Here is a 19913-nt window from a genome sequence, read left to right as displayed (position 1 = left end):
CTTTAAGTAAACCAAACACACGACAACTATACAAACGCCTGGTGCCCAGATTAAGTTGCGGTGGACCCTCGTCACAGCCACGTAGTTTGTCGGTGAGATAAGGGTAACCCATGGTTACTGAGTTCATATCTGTGACAGGACAGTGCCTCGTGCCTCCCTCTGCCTTCCTCTATAAAAGGGGTCTGACAATGAATCCCCACAGGCTCCTCCCGGCTATCATCAGCAGCAAGGCAGGCACGAGGACAGAGACGCGAGAGCGAGCGAGCGCGCGCTGCCATGGCCCCAGCTTCCAGGCTTCAGGTGCACTTGATGCTCATCTGCCTCTCGGCCCTGCAGGGAGAGACCAGATACTTGGAGGTGAGCAGTGCAAAGGAGCTGTTGGACATTTTTCCAAAAGTGCGCATGTCTTCCAGTTGAGCATTTTGTGTTTGTAAAGAATCTCGGCATTGCTTCTTTTTTTACTTCCCCTTTCTAGCCAAAAGGTTAGTAGAATCGTTGCAGCATGTTTTTTGGTTTAATTGCAACCTTATACAAAGATCTCGTCTGTTCGCCTTATTCTTTTTTTCTCTTTCTCCTTGTTTCTTGCTGTATAGTCTTTCCTGTCCTGCTCCATGCTTTTCATTTAATTTATTTTTCTTCTTTCTTGTCTATGTGACAGTCTTATAAAAAACAGGGTTGCTAGAATGCCTTTTCTGCATGTGTACTTTCTGTAATAAGATGTTCTGTGGTTTATCCGAATTTACTGTAATATAAGATTCATATTGTTGGGTTTAAACATGTTTTCTTCTGTTGACTTTGCCATTTTATTATTATTTGTAGTTCGAGATGTTTGTTGTGACAGTTTCATCAATCCAATGAGCATGTACCGGATGATCAACGAACTAATTCATATAATGCCACGCCTCCTAAAGCTTATTCCTGTTTCGTTTGACAGGTCCGTGAGGCAGCAGAGGACGGCGAGTTTCTGCACATTAACCCTGACTTGAAAAGAGAGTTGTCAGCGGGGCAGCTCTACCGGCGGTCTCTCAGTAAGTACCATCCACGTGTTTGCTAGGGGGTGTTTGTGTTTGCGCTCGCGCCCTGCAGCTGTATTGCATGACTGTAAGCGATTGTGCTCACTGAATGTACATTAGAAGTCTTTCGCGTGAAGAAGAGTCAAATGACCATTATTTCAGATATCTCCATTTGCTACTGGCGCTGGAGTGTTTAAATTGTGTATCGAATCAACCGGTTGTCCGTATTTTTCTTACCTAATCTAAAGTCAGTTTACCAAAGTCGGTTAATGGTAAATATAGCCTTATATAATTTGAGGGCATGTATTGTCAGCACTAACATTGTAACGTTTTCCAGTGTCCAATGTTGGGATTGTCCTTGTGGGAGTAGACAAGAGGCCCCCGTAGTCACCCCCTCTTTCATCCCTGCACCTATCTCTCTCCAGAGCAGTGATGGTGCTTTAATGCTCTGTGCTTCTTGCTCTGGGTTTTCTATGGGTAAATACAGTACACTGAATTCAGAGAGAGACTGAAACACATGAGCTATTTCACAGGCACCGATAACAATTTGTGTTTTCAGACTGTCAGCTTAAAGGAATGAATTCTTCGTTTTACCTGATGCCCCAAACGTGGCTTAGACCTCAGAGGTCACATAGTGGTGACCTCTGCACCTGCCACAAAGCACCACTGTCTCAGACTTGAGGCTGAGTGTCTATCAACAGGAGAAATGCGCTCAGAGCTTCATTCAGCACTGGGCCTTTGGACAGCCACACACCACTGCTAAAGCGGTAATAGACATAAGCTGGGTGGCAACGGGAAAGCCACTGGTTTCTGGAGGAGAAAAATCCACCCAAGGAGTTTCCTCAACCGTAGGTATAAAATGGTGGATGCAATCCTATTGGAGGTACTCCGGGTGAAAGATGTCTTCCAGAAATTGAGGTTTTTCCATCACTACCCAACTTTAAATCAGTGCTTTGTGCATTAGGTGGAAGGACATAGTTTATCTATAACCATAGTGGAGGATACATACGATTACCCGTAATTTCTGCATTTATATGTATTTGCCTCACTAGCTACATAACACACTCAGTGCATAGTTTGTATATTTCAGTAAAAAAATATTCTAGATTAAATTAATTCAAAGTTAAAAAAGGGTGCAACACAGTGCCAGGAACTTTGCAAAAGTATCTGACCGCCTGGCAGCTAATTATGGCTGTATTTAAATAGTTCTTATCGAAGTTTTTAATATCTGCCAACTGATGGAAAGGAAGAGAGGTTTTTGTCTATATCTGGACTCAACATACTTAAATGGAATTCAAGCAGGGTGGAAAGGATGTTTTTTTCTTTATCACGAAGATCTTTGTTTCCCTATTTGTGTAATCAGATTTACATCGTAGTTACTGCTCACGGTAATCAGTGTTTAAAAGAGTACCAAACTTTTAAATCACTTCTTTAGTCTGCAACAATGTCTTGAACCTTAAAGTGCCTTCTATGGGAACTTGTGTATAATGCGTATAAAGTTAAATAATGTTCTGTAGGGTCCCTCCCCAACAAAAAGAAATGATTGCAAATAAACTATGCTGTAAATCCGAAGTAAACCTGCCCCTGGAGACGCTTTCAAAAAGATAACTGGTATGCACAAACATAGGAAGTGCACCTGTTATTACAAGAAGCTGTGCATGTTAGGTTTGCCGATTGTGCCGGTACATATGTTTTACCCATGCTATCCTACTTAAGAGCGGTTTATTAAAATAGTTTTTTTTCCTGTGTGTCTATCGTTATTTATGGCACTTGGCATTTTTAATACGATCTTATAAGATGTATAGCTTTCATTTTCCAGAATCCTACGCATTACCAATGCGTTGTGGTCCTTTTGTATCAATAGTTGTAACCTGCCAAGAAAATAATGTCTCCAAATGAGTCATTTGATATATAAGGTGCCGTTTGCTGCATCATTTGTGTTTCCCTCTCCGCATAATTTAGTTATTTCTGCAGCATGATTTGGCCCGCCACTGCCACATGACTCCAGTAGTCCTGACTACAACCAGATTTCATAACTAACTTCCACACTAGCCGTATGTTCTAAAGACATGGAATGTAGAGAAGCGGCCACTGGTTGATTTGTGCTTTGTTTGAGAGGCTCATATTTTAACAATAACCACATTTCAGTTTGACACCAGCTGCATGCTTGAGAGCTATGCGGAGCAGTGTGGAATCACAAGGTGTAGAAGTATGCACTGTAAAAGGGTACGGGACTTGATGTGCGTTGTCCATTACTCCTTGGAACCGTTGAAGTTCACGATATGGCGTGATAGATAATAATGCACCCTTTTCCTTCTCCCCTGTAGGATGTATCGACATGCTGAGCATCGAAGGGCAGTTCACCTTCACCGCCCAGCAGCCTGCGCTGCACTGTGCTGCCTTCTTCATTGGTGACCCAGAGGACCTCATCACCATTGAATATGACTTTGTGAACATTGACTGTCTTGGTGGGGACTTCCTGAAGGTAAGCCTTCGCACAGATGCCCCGTGCCTTTTTAGAAACTACACTGTTCCTCTTGCATGACTCAACGGGTGATGGAGCATTGGGGTTCGATGGATTCTACAAATCATTTACAGAGAGAAAAATGTGCTGAATTAGGTAAGAGCAGTGGAAAGGTGTATGGTTTACATGGCTGCCCCTCCAATAGGAATGCAAGAGCTGGGTGATCATAAGGAATTTGCATATTCATTGGTCCTTCACTGGCAAATGGGGGTCTATCGAAGTCAACCAACTCCGTTGCCGCTTTGCATCATGTGAAGGCTCCGGGGGATATAATATGGGATCCTTCTCTTCAATTTCTGCAAATTCAAGAGAAGTGTGCACTCTATGAAGGGTGTGATCACTCCTTGTGAAGATGTGAACATAGATGTAGCGAATCACCTCTCATGTTGTAAGACAGAGTAATAGAGAATGTCTTAATAGAGCAGAAGGAAATCCCCCAGGCGTCTGGATCCGCCATGCCCCCACCAGTGTGTGCTGTGTGGATTTGACTTGCTAAAGTTCCTTAGTGAATCAGAAAGAATCTGCCTGTAGGTGTGCTTGGGGATGGGACACCTCAGCAATGTTCCGCCTCAGGTTTGTAGCCGTCTCTAAGAAGTCAAGAGTCAAGCTTTAGTACTAAGTGTTGGGTATCAGTGTCTATGGCTCCAGCAGGGTCAGGACAACAAAGGATGTGATTAAGTTCAAATGTATTAAGAGTGACCGCTGCTTAGCAATGAGTTACTAGGGAGACACCTTACAGGTGTTAAAAAAACTAAGTTTCCATTTTTACCATTACCTAGTTGAAGCTAGGTCGAGCTTTACCCACACACACAATGCCAATGTTTATTTTGGTAACTTGGTAACTGGCACTGGGGGGCAGTTGGGTACAACAGTCATCTGCATTTTTCACTGCTTTATTCTTTTCGAGTAAAAGAAAAAGCACAACAAAAATATATGACAGCAGTCACTACATTTTTTGTTTTTGTTGGGTGTGAGACAATGTGTATTTCTGGTGCTTTTTGTGGGATGGAAAAGGTGGAGGGATCTCTAAGGAGCGTGGCTCAAGAAGCATATCTAAGAATCTTTTCCGAAGAGTATGGCCTATGTAATAACGGTGTGACATGTGAGCTAAAACCCATTGCATCACACAGAGTGCCACCTTATCATTATTTGGGTGACTCCCTGAATCTTCTATTATTGCATACAGACATATCACACGGCAATACACCATATGCCTAAAATAAGCCAGACATGTTAGCTTTGCCAATGCTTGTTGGAAGTTTCGGATAAATGAGTGACAACAATGATTTTGTTTGAAATAATTAAAATTGAAAATATTTAAATCCAGAAAATATGATACTGTGAATTAAACATGAGTAAGGCCTGTTTAAAGGGTTGTACTTTTCACCTCCGTCACTCCCATTCTCCCTTTCAAACTAGCTCCCTCTACCGACTTTCACTATGTTAGACACTTACCCCTTTTTGTCCCCACATATTTGTGAAATTCTCCATCTACGTCGTCATCTCCTTCCTTCGCATCATTCTTTTCAGTCTATCCTTCTATGCCTAATTCCTTGTGTCACCTTCACTTAGCCATGGACCTCTCTCACACTCACATACGTGCACTCACGCTTCTCACCTTTGAACACAGCATTATTATTTCTTTTGGTGCTGTCAATATTTCAACAGCTTTACATATGTCCTTCCCACACTTACATAAAATGCTAATTATAGCATGTCCTTTTGTGACCATCAGTATGCGCTCTGCAGAGAGAGGCCAAAGGTTGGATGTACACCTTCATATCAACCTCAGCTCCAGAGCTCTGACTCGTGGCTCTTCATCACAACTCACCCACCCCCTGAACTCACTCAGAAACCTAGATATGGCCGTTCACTTCACAGAATGCACTGCACAAGACTCATATGTTGCATGCAAAAACCACACAAACGTAACATCTGGAAAAGGCAAAAAAACATAGGGAATGCAAGATGGAGTAAAACATGTGAAATGTAAACAGTGGGAATGTAAACAGTGACTGCATTCAGAGTCATGGTTGATATATGTCCATTGGTTTTTCCCTGTATAGTTATGGACATGAATATAAGTTCCAGAAGGACCCCTTTCAAAGTCAGCTTTTATTTACTGCTAGACCTGTTACCTGGCAGGGCCGACCCATCTAAAGCTCTTTGTATGTCTATTTTTCATTAAAACTCAATGAAGCAGGGTAGTTCCCGGGTGCTATTTACATCATTCACTGACCCCCCCACCAGCCACAATGTAGATGTTGCAATAGAAACATTAACAGCTTGAGCTCCCTTACTGTGATGGGGCACGTGACCTGACTGTTACCTCCATACCGTTCTGGGAGAGGCAAATGATGCCGTCCTCTTACTTGCATAGGAACTACTAACAGCAGTTCCGCAGAAACCCCTCCAGCAGGCGTGTATCCAGGGCACTTCTTCTTACTAATATTAAAATGTCCGACCTGCTGCCCACAGGGGGACCTATGCTGCAGTTGCATAACTAGAAATGCTCTATCATTGTGATTGAAACCTGTGATTTGCAGACTATATATCTCTAAAAGGGGAGCATTACCTTCAAGCTGACTTGCTTTTAAATGTAAATGTATTGCGACTTATATAGCGCACGTATCACCCGAAGGTATCAAGGCGCTTGCTTAGGGAACCCGTCCTGGTATTCCCCTGTGAGATACCCCGGCAGGGTATCCACAAGGTGAAAGCCAGGCATCCCGCCGCAAGGGGCCGTAGTGGAGATTAAGCAAGCTATTGCCCAGAGTTGCAGAGTGTGACCCCGTGAGTCGAGTAGGCACCGGAGCGAGAATTGTCGAGTCCGTGGAATTTTTGAGCCCGAGACCCGCCGAGGCGCGGAATCGAACCCTGGTCCACGGCCGATCTCAGTTTCCGGGTCTGCCGCCTCTAACCACTGAGCCACGCTTCTCCACTTTAAGTGCTCCTCTAACCTGCAAGTAACACACACATATCTCTTTGTAAGGTGCTCAACCCCCCTGGTTTCGGCAACACGATCAACCCACCAAAAAATTTTTTGTGTAGTTTATGCCCTCATTATTGGGAAAGCAGTGTATGGATCAGAGCAGTATAGAGAGGTCTTTAAATGTATATATGTATGCATGCTTTGGGTATGTACACTTTTATAAACTACAAGGAGTTCTGTTGGGTAACACAATTTTCAAAGGAGAATTGTGAAGGATGTTGAACTTTCAACATCAATGACAAAGGGTCAAAAACCGATTCCTTTGTTCATACATACCACCTTGTCGTAAAACCCAGTTCGAAAAAACAAATGAATTGAAAAACACAAACATGGCACAAGAACATTTTCTGATTTGGTATAGTCACTATCATGTATCATATACTTCATCTATCAAAGCATTTTTTCAAAACTTGTTTTTGTTTTTTGTATAAGCTGCCCATTGTACATTCAAAACATACAAGAATGATTAAAAGTATGAATGATTTGATAAAGCGGTGTTGAAATTTGTCATACCTTTTTTAGATAAATGTTCTGACCACTGGCACGGAAAGGCGTCTATGACCAACTGAGCATTCAGCTTTTTTAAGCCATGGAAGCAGGGTTAGCAACTGTCAATTGTTTCCCTTTTTATCATATTGCTTGTCAATGCTTGTAAATGTTTTTAAGTAATTGCGACAAACAAAAAATATATTGACTTCAGTAGGGGTGTATTAAGGTAAAACTGCCCTAATTGTCACTTTTGTCAGGCGAATTTGGAAGTTTTGCATAGGTGAAGCTCAGCAAATTTGTAAGACTTGCAAAGTTTTCTTATCCATGATCCGCACAATTTGGTTGTTTCACAGTCATGTGATTTCCCACCCATGAAGGGCAAGGTCACGTGTAATAGATGGAAAGTGATATGGCTGGGAAATGGCTCCAAGTGTATTCTCAGTAAGGGGTGCCCCCGTGAGAAGCAGAACATGTACGTTACCAGTGGTCTAGGATGTCAAAGGATGAGGCAAGGGCAGATTCAGTGGATGTTGCAAGGTGTTGGGACACTCAAGTGGGATGAGTATTTAGTGGTACTTGCCCACACCCTGCCCTTCACAAAGCTCACAAACCTTAAAAACACAAAGGTGTGAGTCGCTCAACTTCGTATTTTGAGACCCCTCTGCTTGTATGACTATTGCAATTCCCTTAAGTGGTGCTAGCCAGATTAGAGGGACACTGCAAGGATTCTGTATATGTCTCAATGCTGGGATACCTTTGAATATAAAGATGTTGGCAGATGCCTCATTACTTGAAGACCAACGTACGATGAAGGTTATACTTAAAGTGTTCAGTGCAAGCTCTCTTGATAGTGTGCATGGTACAAGGCATGCCCGCGGAATGTCCCAGTACTAGGATATCAGTGCATGTTGTATGTATTGATAAAGATGCATTGCATCCCAGTAGCTGGATAGTTGTGCATATTGAAGGTCAAGATATATGTGCTTCAATCAATCAATCAAACAATCAATCAGGATTCTTATAAAGCATGACTACCCACTCGTGAGGGTCTCATGGTGCTGAGGGGTGGGGCGGGGTGGATGTGCTATTCAGTCAGGTCTTGAGGTTCTTCCTGAATTGCGGCAGGGATGGTGATTGCCTGAGGTGCAGAGGCAGGGAGTTCCAGGTCATCGCAGAAACATAGGAGAGGATCTTCCAGCTGTGGTCTTGAGTATCCGTGGGATGGTGGCCAGGGCCAGTTGGGCAGAGCGGAGATGTCTGATGGGAGTGTAGAAGGAGAGGCGGTGTTTGAGGTATGGGGGTCCAGTGTTGTCGAGGGCTTTGTAGGCATGCTGAGGAGCTTGAAGGTGATTCTTTTGTTGAAAGGTAGCCAGTGAAGGTCTCTCAGGTGTCCGGAGATGTGGCTGTGGCGTGGGATGTTCATGATTAGTCTGGCGGAGGCATTCAGGATGTTCTGCAGATTCTTTTGGAGTTTTCGGGTGGTGTCAGCATAGAGTGCATTGAATTGTGGGAGAGGAGTTGGCCTAATGGCTACTGAGGAACTGGGTTCGAGTCTCAGCAATGGCGCTGAACATCCTGTGATTCTGGGCAAATCACTTAATCTCCCTGTGCCTAACAAAAATGATTTTGTGTCCTCATGTAACATAACTGGTGCTATGTAAAGCGCTCTGATACCCGATTCAGGTCAAGTTCGCGCTATATAAAACTCTGTTAAAAAAAAATGGTAGAGTCTGCTGCTGCTGAGCGCATGGGTGACCATTTCCCTGGACTCTGAGGGGATCCATTTCAAGATCTTATGAAAGAGGCGGAGCGTGTGGAAGCAGGAGGACAAAACATAATTGATTTGGCGGTTCATTGAGAGCGAGGAGTCCAGGTTGATGTTGAGATTTCGTGCATGGTCCGTGGATGAGGGGGAGGTTTCTGAGCGCTGTGGGCCACCAGTAGTCATCCCTGTTGGAGGGGGTGGAGCCCAGGATTAGGATTTCGGTCTTGTCTGAGTAAGATTGAGGCAGCTGTTCTCCATCGAGGTGGAGACTGCCATCATCCCATTGTGGAAGTTGCTCTTGACGGCTGTGGATTCATCTGTGAGGGAGAGAATCAGCTGGGTGTTGCCAGCATATGAGACGAAGTTGAGTCCATGGCTTCTGACGATGGCTCCAAGCACGGCCATGTAGAAGTATTTGAGGGTGGTGCTCAGGGAGGATCTCTGATGCACTCCACAGTGGATCTCTGTGGGTCCTGAGTAGAACGGTGGAAGTCTGACTCTCTGTGTTCGGCCGGTGAGGAAGGAACGTATCCATTCTAGGACTTTGTCGCGGATCCCAGCGTCATGGAGGCTTGCTCAGAGGGTGTGGTTGAAGGCGGTGTCAAAGGCGGCTGAGAGGTCCAGGAGGATGAGGCAGCAGTTTCCCCTCTATAAAGGAGGGTGCAGATATCATCTGTAGCAGCCAGGAGAGCGATCTCTGTGCTGTGGTTGCTTCTGAAGCCTGATTTGGAGAGGACCAGAATGTGGATCATTTTGATGAACTCAAAGAGTTGGGCATTGATGGCTTTGGCTGGGAAGGGGAGCAGATAGATAGGTCTGTAGTTCTGGATGTCCGTCGGGTCAGCAGAGGGTTTCTTCAGCAAGGGGCAGATCCCTGTGTGCTCCCAGTCTTCCGGGAAGGTGACAGACTCGACATAGCAGTTGATGGTGCGGCAGAGTTCAGGTGTGATGGAGGTGCCAGCTAAGTTGAAGATGCGGTGAGGGCAAGGATTTGAAGGGGGGTCCAGAGTGGATCCTCTTCATGATCCTGAGGGTTGCATTAGGGGTGAGGCTGGGCCAGTTGGGCAAGGTATGCTGGTTTCTGAAGTCATTTGGTGTGGTAGTTGCAGGTGGGGTGGGTGGGACTTGGGTTCGAAGCTGTCATAGATCTCCTTGATTTTGCAGTGGAAGAAGGTGGCGAGGGTATCACAGAGGTCTTGAGTAGTGGGAATGTCTTCTGTCTCTGTGCTGGGTTTGGCGAATTCTTTAACCACGGTGAAGGGTTCTTTGCTGGTGTGTGCGATGGCGTTGATGCGTTCCTAGTTGGCTGCTTTCTTTTTTTTCTGATGAGGTGGTGATGTATGGTGATGGCGGATTTGAAGGCTGTGTGGTCGCTATGCTCTTGATCCTCCTCCATATTTTCTCTAGCCATCTGTAGGTGGGCCTAGACTCTTGGAGGGAGGAAAAGACTTGGCTTTATTGGGGCCTGCTTGCCTGAGGGATTCATGAGGGGAGCCAGTGTGTTGGCGCAGTCAGAGATCCAGTGGTTGAGGTTGTATGCTGAGGTGATGGCGTCCATGGATGTCAGTGGTGGGGTTTTGCTGCGGGAGGTGGTGAGCTGGTCTTCAGTGACCTTTTTCCAGATTCTGCGTGGATCGCGGTGGACGTGGTGGCATACGGTGGGTTTGGTGAAGGAAAACGTGACGCAGTGGTGGTCGGTCCAGTGTGGCTCGGAGATGTAGCTGATAGAGATGTTGTTGCTTGCGGAGAAGTTGAAGTTGAGGGGGTGTCCTGCTGAGTAGGTTGGCATTGGGACTTGTTTGAGTCCGATGGTGGTGAGGTTCCCCAGTAGGGATGACATATTTTGGTCATCGAGGTTGTCCAGGTGGAAATTGAGGTAACAGAGGAGGATGTAGTCTGTTGAGGCGAGAGAGCGGTGACCGATTAAGCCGGCTATGGCTTTGCTGAAGGGGGGGCGGGGTCCAGGAGGTCGGTAGATGAGGGTGCCGCACAGGTGGCATTCAGGTTGGTTTTGATCTGGAAGTGGAAGTGCTCCATGTCGGGTGAGTAGTCGTCGGAGCTGGTTGTGTGGATGAGTGTGTTTTTGTGTACGATGGCAATGCCTCCTTCTGGTCGGTTGTTGCTGTCCATGTGGATGATTTTGTAGCCGTTGGGGATGCTGTTGCGATGTCTGGGGCTGTGGTGGGGTTCATCCAGGTTTCTGCAAAGAAGGCAACGATGGGGGAGATGGAATCAAGCAGGTCCCAGATCTCCACTGCGTGCCTTTTCAGGGAGCGGATGTTGAGTAGGAAGCATCTGAAGTGGTCGGGTCCTGTTCTTGAGGGCTATGCAGTTGGTGGGTCTGCTGTGCAGAGGAGAGCGAAGGTGCAGCTGTGGCAGGTGAAGGGGCCTTGGTTATTCTTTTCTGACATGAGGTGGCAGGTGTTGGAACATCCGGTGTCCAGGGCGGGGAGGGTGCTGGAGTCATAGCAGTGGATGGTCCGGGGACCAGGGTATGTCACGCTGGGTGCGTCCAGGTACAGACAGGCTTGCCTTGGGCTCACCTTGGGTGTGCCAGTGTCCGCCATTCAGTAGTGTTCAGGAGGGCTGGACAGCTGGGAGGCGGGAAATGGGAAAATGGAATTTGAGGGGGCGTGCTGCGGGGGACGAGCAAGGGCACATGGTGGGAAAAAAGGTGCAAAATAGGAGAAATATGATACATTGAAAGAAAGCACTAATAGATAAGAAAAGCAAAAGAAAGATGAAAAGGACGGTGAAAAAAGAGCAGAGAGCAAAAAGGTAATAGCTACCAGGCGGAGCTGTGTGGCAATGAAGCAATCCAGTGACAAGGTCAGTTAGATATCCAGTAAGATGCGCTTCATGGGAGCTCTGAGATTGCCTCAATACTGGCACATTCACACATGGTGCAGAGGTGTATTGTTAGAATGATGTAACGTGGGGACACAGCACATCTCTCAAATGTGCGCACTTAGGTCAATAGATTGGTTCTTGGACTCAGGTATTGCCAGAGTAGTGTCTGTGTGTGAGGGATCCCCTTGGGTAAATAGTAATAAAGTCAAAGCTGTGTTTCCCAGCAAGGCAGCCAAAAACAAAGAGAGCGACTAGATCTGTTTGAATGGGTCAGTGTGAAAGAAGTGCATAGAACCTTGTGAAATGTTTAAACCGTCCTCTTCTGTTCTACTCTCTGAGATAATGTTAACCTATTTATTTTATGATGAGCTAATTGGAGATTTCCATAACAACTCAGATTCTCTTAGCAGTGATAAAGATGACAGGGGTAAACCAGTTTATTCAAAGCACTTCTGCTTTTTGGCAGGGTGGAGTGAGGAGTAAAACAAACAGGGCCGGACTGGGAACTCAAAGCAGCCCTGGCAAATTTTGCCAGTCCAGCCCCCGACCGGCGCGTGGCGAGCAAGCGCAGCTTGCGAGCCTGACTATCACTCGGGGGGGATTGGGGGTCCCCTCCGCCCCAAGAAAAATTTGGAAAAAGACAGGCCAAAAAGGTGAATTTTACAGCACATTTTTAATTACATATTCAATTTATCATCTTTCAAAGCACAGTAAATAGTGCCACCAACCATTTAGCCCAACCGTGAACATGAAGCATAGGTTGTCCTCAAAGACACTTATGTGACAATATACTTGAATAACAACTTGTAGTACACTTTATGACAGGCATGTGCTTTACATGTGCATTGCATGTGCGCAACCTTTTGAATCTCGAAAGAACCTTGAGGTGACTACGGAGAGTGATCCCATTTAAATGAATGGATGGATGGATGGCTAAATGAATGGATGGATGGATGGCTGAATGAATGGATGGATGGATGAGCTTTGATGATGTCTGCGAAGGACATTGTAAGAGTTTGGCCTGACAGCTTTATCACTGTATAACACTTGGGTTCTTTCCCAAGGGCCCCCTCTCGCCTCAAAGGCCACCTCCTATTAAATAAGAAAAATAAGTTCCCTCTTGGTTGCCTAAATCAGTATGTTCCCTGATGAGAATGTTCCCCCAGCAGCAGGATGGCACACAAGTGAGAGAAGTTATGGCTTAAGCTGCATAGTACTTCTATTGCACAAACTACTTGGAGGTTCCTGTGCAGCAAAGTAACTTCATGTCTGCTCAAAATGCAGATGTACAGGGTTACTATCATGCCTGGCATTAGGCAGTGACACTCTCCCTTGTCATGAGGGGAGGATCCTTGTACAGCTTTGCTAGGCTGATGAGCTCACTGGTTGCAGCAAAGTGAGAGCTTCAGCCCAGCTTCTGCCAGGTGCCTGTGCACTAGTGCATGTAAAGCACCACACTGCCTGACCCTGACACGATGAGTGTGTGTCAGCTGGCCTTTTCTCAGCCTGGCTGACACTCATCATACTTTGGGAAGAGGGGAGGGGCAGAGCCCAGGGGCCCTTCCTGATGTGCTGCTACTGCTACCGGTGAATGGGAAACAACACTGCCTCTAGGAAGAGAATGAAGTCCGACAAGCCACTTACCTTGATTATGCCTTTTCTCCCTCCTCTTCAGTGACTTATTTATCAAAGGCCCTTGTGGATTTTATTGTCATACAAGCACCATTAAAAATAGAAGAAGAGCATGTCTGAGCAGCACAGTTAAGGAAGCTATCTCCAGCAGGACTATTGTAGGCCCATTGAGAAGACTTTTGGTGTAAAGTCAGCCAAATTCTGGAAATGTCTGTACATTCAACAAAAGGCCATGTTTAACACATTAAATGTGTCAAGCATTGAAACGTTTGGAAAAACAAGCAAATTGCAGGTGCTTTCTGGAAAGCACAGGGAGAGAAATGGCATGGAAGAACTCTGGCCTTCACATCAAGAGATTATCATTAATGATACTGATTACAAATATTTCCCGCATTACAAATTGAATCATCTCTAAGCTCTAAAATGGGCTTATTTAAATTGCCTAATATATGGTACCAAATATCTTAACCTAAAATTGGGATATAAAGCCTGACCTGCATGCAGATCTTAATTTGTGCTTGTGTTTGCAGGTGATAGGCAACAGCACTCATATTTAGGGACTGAGTTAGACATTTTTCTAATCATCAGATATTGACCCTGAGCAGAACAAGAAGAAAGGAAGGGTAAGAGTAGGATCATAAAAAAGTGACAAACAGTGAAGCAGGGATGACACAGAATCTGCAATAGTGAGATAGAGGGTGAAGTGCGGTGGAAGAAAAAGGCATTAGGTGGAATCAAGACTTTGGGTAATATTCGGCAGTCCAGGCATATGGCATTTGGCCTCTAAGAAAAACTTGGAGTCGTTGCGCTCAGATTTACTTTAACAAGTTAAACATTGCCTGCAGATAGCACTTTAATTAGCATTGGACAATGATTACTAAGTTAATAGTGGAACCCAGCCCTAAAGTGTATGTTAAATCAGGGTAGAATGTTGACATCAGAAAACACCTTAAATTGGCAGTCAAATTTATATTTGACATGTATCAGTGCACATAGATAAAAACTCAAGCACTTGGGATGCCTCATTGGATACCACCCAGATTCTTACAAGAATACTTACCTAAGTAGCTGCTGCAGGATACCCATTTGCACCTAATGAACATGGAGGAGAGGACAGGCCTCATCGCACACTGCTGTTGAACTGCTGCGTAACCGCGTTGAGTGGACAGTGATCTTTCAGTCATAACGGGGTCCAAAGGTGTAGCTATCAATAGTGCAGCAGGCACAGGGGCACTGGGATCCAAGTGTCTGAGGGCCTACTTCACCTCAGTTATAGAATTTTCGAGTCAAACCCACCAGACAGCGCAAGCTGCCTTACTCAAAGACCTATAGGGGCTTACATCGTGCCACTGTTTACAATTGGTTGGTTTTGTCACTTTTATTTGCTTGCTTCTTATTCAGTGGCTCTCCTTGTCCCAGCTTGTTTATCTTGTGTTTGTCTCTCCCCAATTTTTCTTTTTGGCTACGCACTCGATGACAGTGCACATGATTTCCACATCTCTCCTGTTCCACCCTGTGTGCTCTCTCAAAGGCCTTCCCGCGCTCCATGTTTCTCTCATGTGTATGTCTCCCTGACTCACCTCACGTTCCGTGTTGTTCGTGCCCTCGTGTACTTCTCTCCCCCTCCAGGTGTTGCTGCCAGTTTTGTGTGTTTCTTACTCTTTTGTGTGCTTCTCCTCATTTCCTTCCTGCGCTCCGTGTTATTCTCCCATCTGTGCTATTCTTTCTTGTCTCCAGGTGTGCTTTTTGACTTCTCGCCTTCACTGCCCCATTCCCTCCTTGGTTACCCCACCCACTCCTGCGGTCCTCTTTTTTTCCCTATTTTGTACTCGCGCACACAAAAAACATTTCTTCAAAATGCATTCACCAAAGCAAGTGGCGTGGATCAATAAAATAAAGAAAATGTTTCCAACGCCATTTTCCTGGTTGTGCATGCATTCTGACTCTTTGACCTCACATACTTCATCTTGCATATGCACACTGGGGAATTGACATCATTGCCAGCAACGGTTGAGTCATCAAGCCTTTGTTTATTATTATAATTATTATTTATGTGCTTTTTCCTGATGCTGCACAGCATCAGGAAAAAGCCCATGCATCGCCGAAAGGCATTGGCAAAAGTTAGTTGGTCCCCAGACCTATTGACTTTGTCGATGCTTGCTTCTTTATTTAACTATAAACCTTACCTATAAACCCAGCGGACGGGGGCCTATTTTTTTCCTTGCTTGAGTTCGTAACTATGGGGTAGCAGGTAGATACTGGCCACAGGGAATTATACAGAAGGAAGTAGAAAAGTCGAAGGAAACGTTGCAAATTATGGCACAGGGCTGCTCTTCCTAATTATTTTTCGTGTGAATTAACCGTAATAAGATAGGGTGGGCGTATTAAGTTTACACACTGTATGCAAAGCATTGACATTAAAGATCCACAGAGGCAAACGCGAAATAAAGTTCTGTCAAGAAACTGGATTCCGCAACAAAAGCAGTTCTTACTTCTCATTAAGTTTAGGAACAACCCCATAGCTGAAAGTTAAAACTACTGACGGAAGGGTGTTCTTTAAATCATACTCTATAAATACGACCAAAAACTAAATAGTCGCAAACGGCAAGTGGCCCTGCTGCTTTAGAAAGACTTTAGAAACATCGTTTTTTTAAACACGCTCACAGGGTAGCGTATCACATTCTTCCGGTAGGTTCCGTGAACTACTGGGCCGGGGCCTATACCTTTTGTTCTTTAATCCTGGCCCAGTTGCTACCCCCGCCCAGCAGTGCCCACACTGCCCATGCTGATTGCAAAAACGACTGGATAGCCTCGCCTGCGGGCGGCAGGCAGGGGGGCTAGAAATAATTAATTTATGGCCGCACTGGTCGGTGCCTCTCTGTTTCTGTCGTCTCTCTGTTCTCTGGGATGCCTCCAAGTCCTGGCCTCACCAGACACGCACTTTTTATTGGGGGAGCCCCAATGCACATGACTGGTCACCAGCCTCTCCCAGAGGGTGAACTGAACAGAGTAAGACCACGCAGACGCGGAGACATCTGCGTGCTACGCACCACTCATGATTATTAAATCAACTTGGCCAGGCTGCACCAGACGGTGCTGTCTGTAGTGCACCAGACTCCAAAGCAGACAGTTGCTTTTTGGCAGCACAGAGCGGAACAGCCTGGTAGTAAATAGTACGTCTGACCTCTGCTGCTCCAGCATCAGACTACTGACTGACTCACGGATCGAAAATTGGCCCCTTCAACAAAACCGGCCCCCTGTGCAAAAACCGGCCCCCACCCCCTCCAGCCGACCGGGGGATTGCCCGGTGCCCGGAATTACCAGTCCGGGCCTGAAAACAAAAGTATAGTACACTTCACAGCAGCCCTCTGTCTATAGTTATCAACTCAGAAATGTTTATATATATATATATATATATATATATATATATATATATATATATATATATATATATATATATATATATATATATTTTTATATATATATATATATATATGTATATATATATATATATATATATATATATATATATATATATATATATGACGATATCTCCGAATCCCCTCTGCAATGCCCAGCCGGAACACAGCCAAAGGAACGAAATATAGACTCCAATTTTCGTGGATTAGCAGGTCTTTATTTTACAAATGTTGCCAGACGCGTTTCGAATACCTCCGTATTCTTTCTCAATTTGACAAACAGATGGTCCGCTTTTTATTTTTATACATTTTTGGTGTGATGCTTTCACCTCATCTAAGTGCTAAAAATAGAAGAGATACTATATACATGTGCATACTGGGTTTTGTAGTTTTTAAACCAAAAACCCAAATCAATTACGTTTCATGTTAAAATCAAAACAACATAACAGCATGAATGCCAATTCATTGATGATAAATAAAACATAGTGCACAGATGTATTTGATATGTCAGCACAGAGCATGTCGTAATTTACACTTATGGTCACCTATGCGTGTAATTCCATTACTTTTCATGAATGTACCCATGACATACAAAAATATATATATATCCTTCACTTTTCATTTAAAAAAAAAATATATATATATATAAATAAATATGCACATTATATACAATATAAAAATAGAAATATATTATAAAAATATTGGTACTTCAAAAATGGCTATACATAAATATCGGAATGAATTCCAAAATTATAAGGACCTGACCTCATCAATCTTGAACTAGGCAAGATAAAGAGTTGTGCAAAATGGAGCTCATGTGCAAAATACAAATTGAGTGCAAACGATGTATTATAGCAGCATAAAAGTATTTCTTCAGTTAAAGTGCAAATAGTAACAGTGATATTTTCCCATTCCATAATAGTAGTGTTCTCTTTTTTAGGAAAAAAGACTTAATATTCACAAGATTCGTGTAATTTTTTAAAAATTATAAGATAAAAATAATTTATACTTATAATGTGAAAGACTAAAACCAAAATTGAAAAAAATGGAAAAGGTTATTTGGACTTCAATTTAGAAAACAAAAAGTTTAAAAATACTTTGACGGGGACATCCTAACCAAATTAATGAGTTCTTAAAGGAAATAGTGTAGGTCCTCTGTATTATTTAGACCATTAGGCTGTCTACTGTCTAGTTCTACAATGAATTTGGATTCCAGCTGTCTAAGGCATTTTTCTCTATTTCCACCGCACGGATTCTCATTTACTCCTCCGATGACAAAATATTTTAAGTCTGCTAAGTTGTTTTGGTGGACTGCCTTAAAGTGTCTTGCAACAGGATACGTGCCATCGTTATTCACGATAGCACGCAGATGTTGCAAAATTCTGACGTGTACTTGCTGCTTGGTACTACCCACATATCTGAGCCCGCAAGTACACGTCAGAATATAAACTGCATATTCAGTCTTGCAGTCATAGCATCCCTGAATTTTAAATTCCCTCGGGCTAAAAGGTGTAGTGTATTTTTTGGTGGTTATACCAAATTTATAAGCCCGACAGGATGAGCATTTAAAAAAACCTTGTTTATCTGGTAACCAAAGAGTGCTCTTCTTTTTGGTACTAAGGTCTGGGACGCAATGCCTCTCCGAAAGGTTATTGTGGGTTTTTGAGGCAATTCTGGTGTCATGACTGCATCTGTCTGCACTATCGCCCAGTTTTGATTAATTATTGAGCGAATTTGACGATGCTGGTTATTGTAGGTTAATATCAGCCTGGGTGTATTGGGGGTATCCTCATTTTCCTGCAAGGCATTTTCTTCTGTATTTGATAGTAATGATTCCCTAGATCTACTATTGGCTTTGTCCAAAGCCCTTTGTAGAATTTTTGCCGTATAGCCTCTCCTATGGAATCTCTCCACAGCCTCTTGCATACATATAGTCTGTTGTTTCTCATCACTACATATGCGTTTTATTCTAAGAAGCTCACCGTAGGGAATACTGTCAATTAAATGTCTAGGGTGGGCACTAGAGGCATGTAACGTCGAGTTACCCGCTGTAAGTTTTCTGTGTAATTTTGTTTGTAACTCACCATTTTTCACATATACCTTTGTGTCCAGAAATTCGACCTCATTATATATATATATATATATATATATATATATATATATATATATATATATATATATATATATATATATATATATATATATATATATATATATATATATATATATATATATATATATATATATATATATATCCATACTAATATAATAAAGAGAGAGCCCAAAGCTTTGAGGCGGGTAATCTCAGGAACCACAGCACCAATCACAACACCCAATACAGCATTGGAAAGGGCAGTTGCAGCAGAAGGACATAGGCTATGCAGACGCCCACCATAAAGATTGAAAAGGGAAAAGAACCGTGCCAGCAAAGTAGTCCCTTGTGGGCGTGTCTGCGTTGTGCTGTGGGCGTGTGCTGGGGGCGTGACAAATGCTGGGGGCGTGTCTGTCGCATATCGTGTGCTAATCCCACCCTGCTCCCTTTAAATACCCCTGCACCCCATAATCATAACCCACCCTTACTCCTTAAAATACCCCAACACCCTTAAACACTAACCCATCTTAACCCTATAAATATACCCTGTACCCCAAAACCCAAACCAATCCCTAAACCCTAAAAATACCCCTGTACCCCAAAACCCAAACCCAGCCCTGAACCCTATAAATACCCCTGTACCCCAAAACCCAAACCTAGCCCTGAACCCTAAAATACCCCTGTACCCCAAAACCCAAACCTAGCCCTGAACCCTTAAAATACCCCCGTACCCCAAAACCCAAACCTACCCCATAACCCTAAAAATACCCCTGTTCGCCAAAACCCAAGCCTAGCCCTGAACCCTAAAAATAACCCTGTACCCCAAACCCCAAACCTACCCCTGAACCCTAAAATACCCCTGTACCCCAAAATCCAAACCTATCCCTGAACCCTAAAAATACCCCTGTACCCAAAACCCAAACCTAGCCCTGAACCCTTAAAATATCCCTGTACCCCAAAACCCAAACCTACCCCTGAACCCTAAAAATACCCCTATACCCCAAAACCCAAACCTAGCCCTGAACCCTAAAAATACCCCTGTACCCCAAAACCCATACCTATCCCTAAAGCCTAAAACTACCCCTGTACCCCATAACCCAAAACTATATCTGAACCCTTAAAATACCCAAACACCCC

At 44.0% G+C, this 19913-nt stretch overlaps 1 protein-coding gene across 1 annotated transcript in view; it reads left to right on the top strand.

Annotated features, from left to right (window-relative positions):
* Positions 1-276: 276 nt before the first annotated feature.
* CRHBP (corticotropin releasing hormone binding protein) overlaps positions 277-19913 on the top strand; it is a 133180-nt gene continuing 113543 nt past the window's right edge. The window contains exons 1-3 of the mRNA XM_078677767.1: positions 277-357; positions 935-1028; positions 3341-3498. Of these exons, the coding sequence (XP_078533893.1) occupies positions 277-357; positions 935-1028; positions 3341-3498 (333 nt within the window). The remainder of the gene's footprint in view (positions 358-934; positions 1029-3340; positions 3499-19913) is intronic.

Source organism: Lissotriton helveticus, chromosome 2_1 (genome assembly GCF_964261635.1).
Source record: "Lissotriton helveticus chromosome 2_1, aLisHel1.1, whole genome shotgun sequence".
Classification (NCBI taxonomy): Eukaryota; Metazoa; Chordata; class Amphibia; order Caudata; family Salamandridae; genus Lissotriton; species Lissotriton helveticus.
Note: the sequence above shows the minus strand (reverse complement) of the source record. Positions and strands in the feature narration are given on the sequence as shown.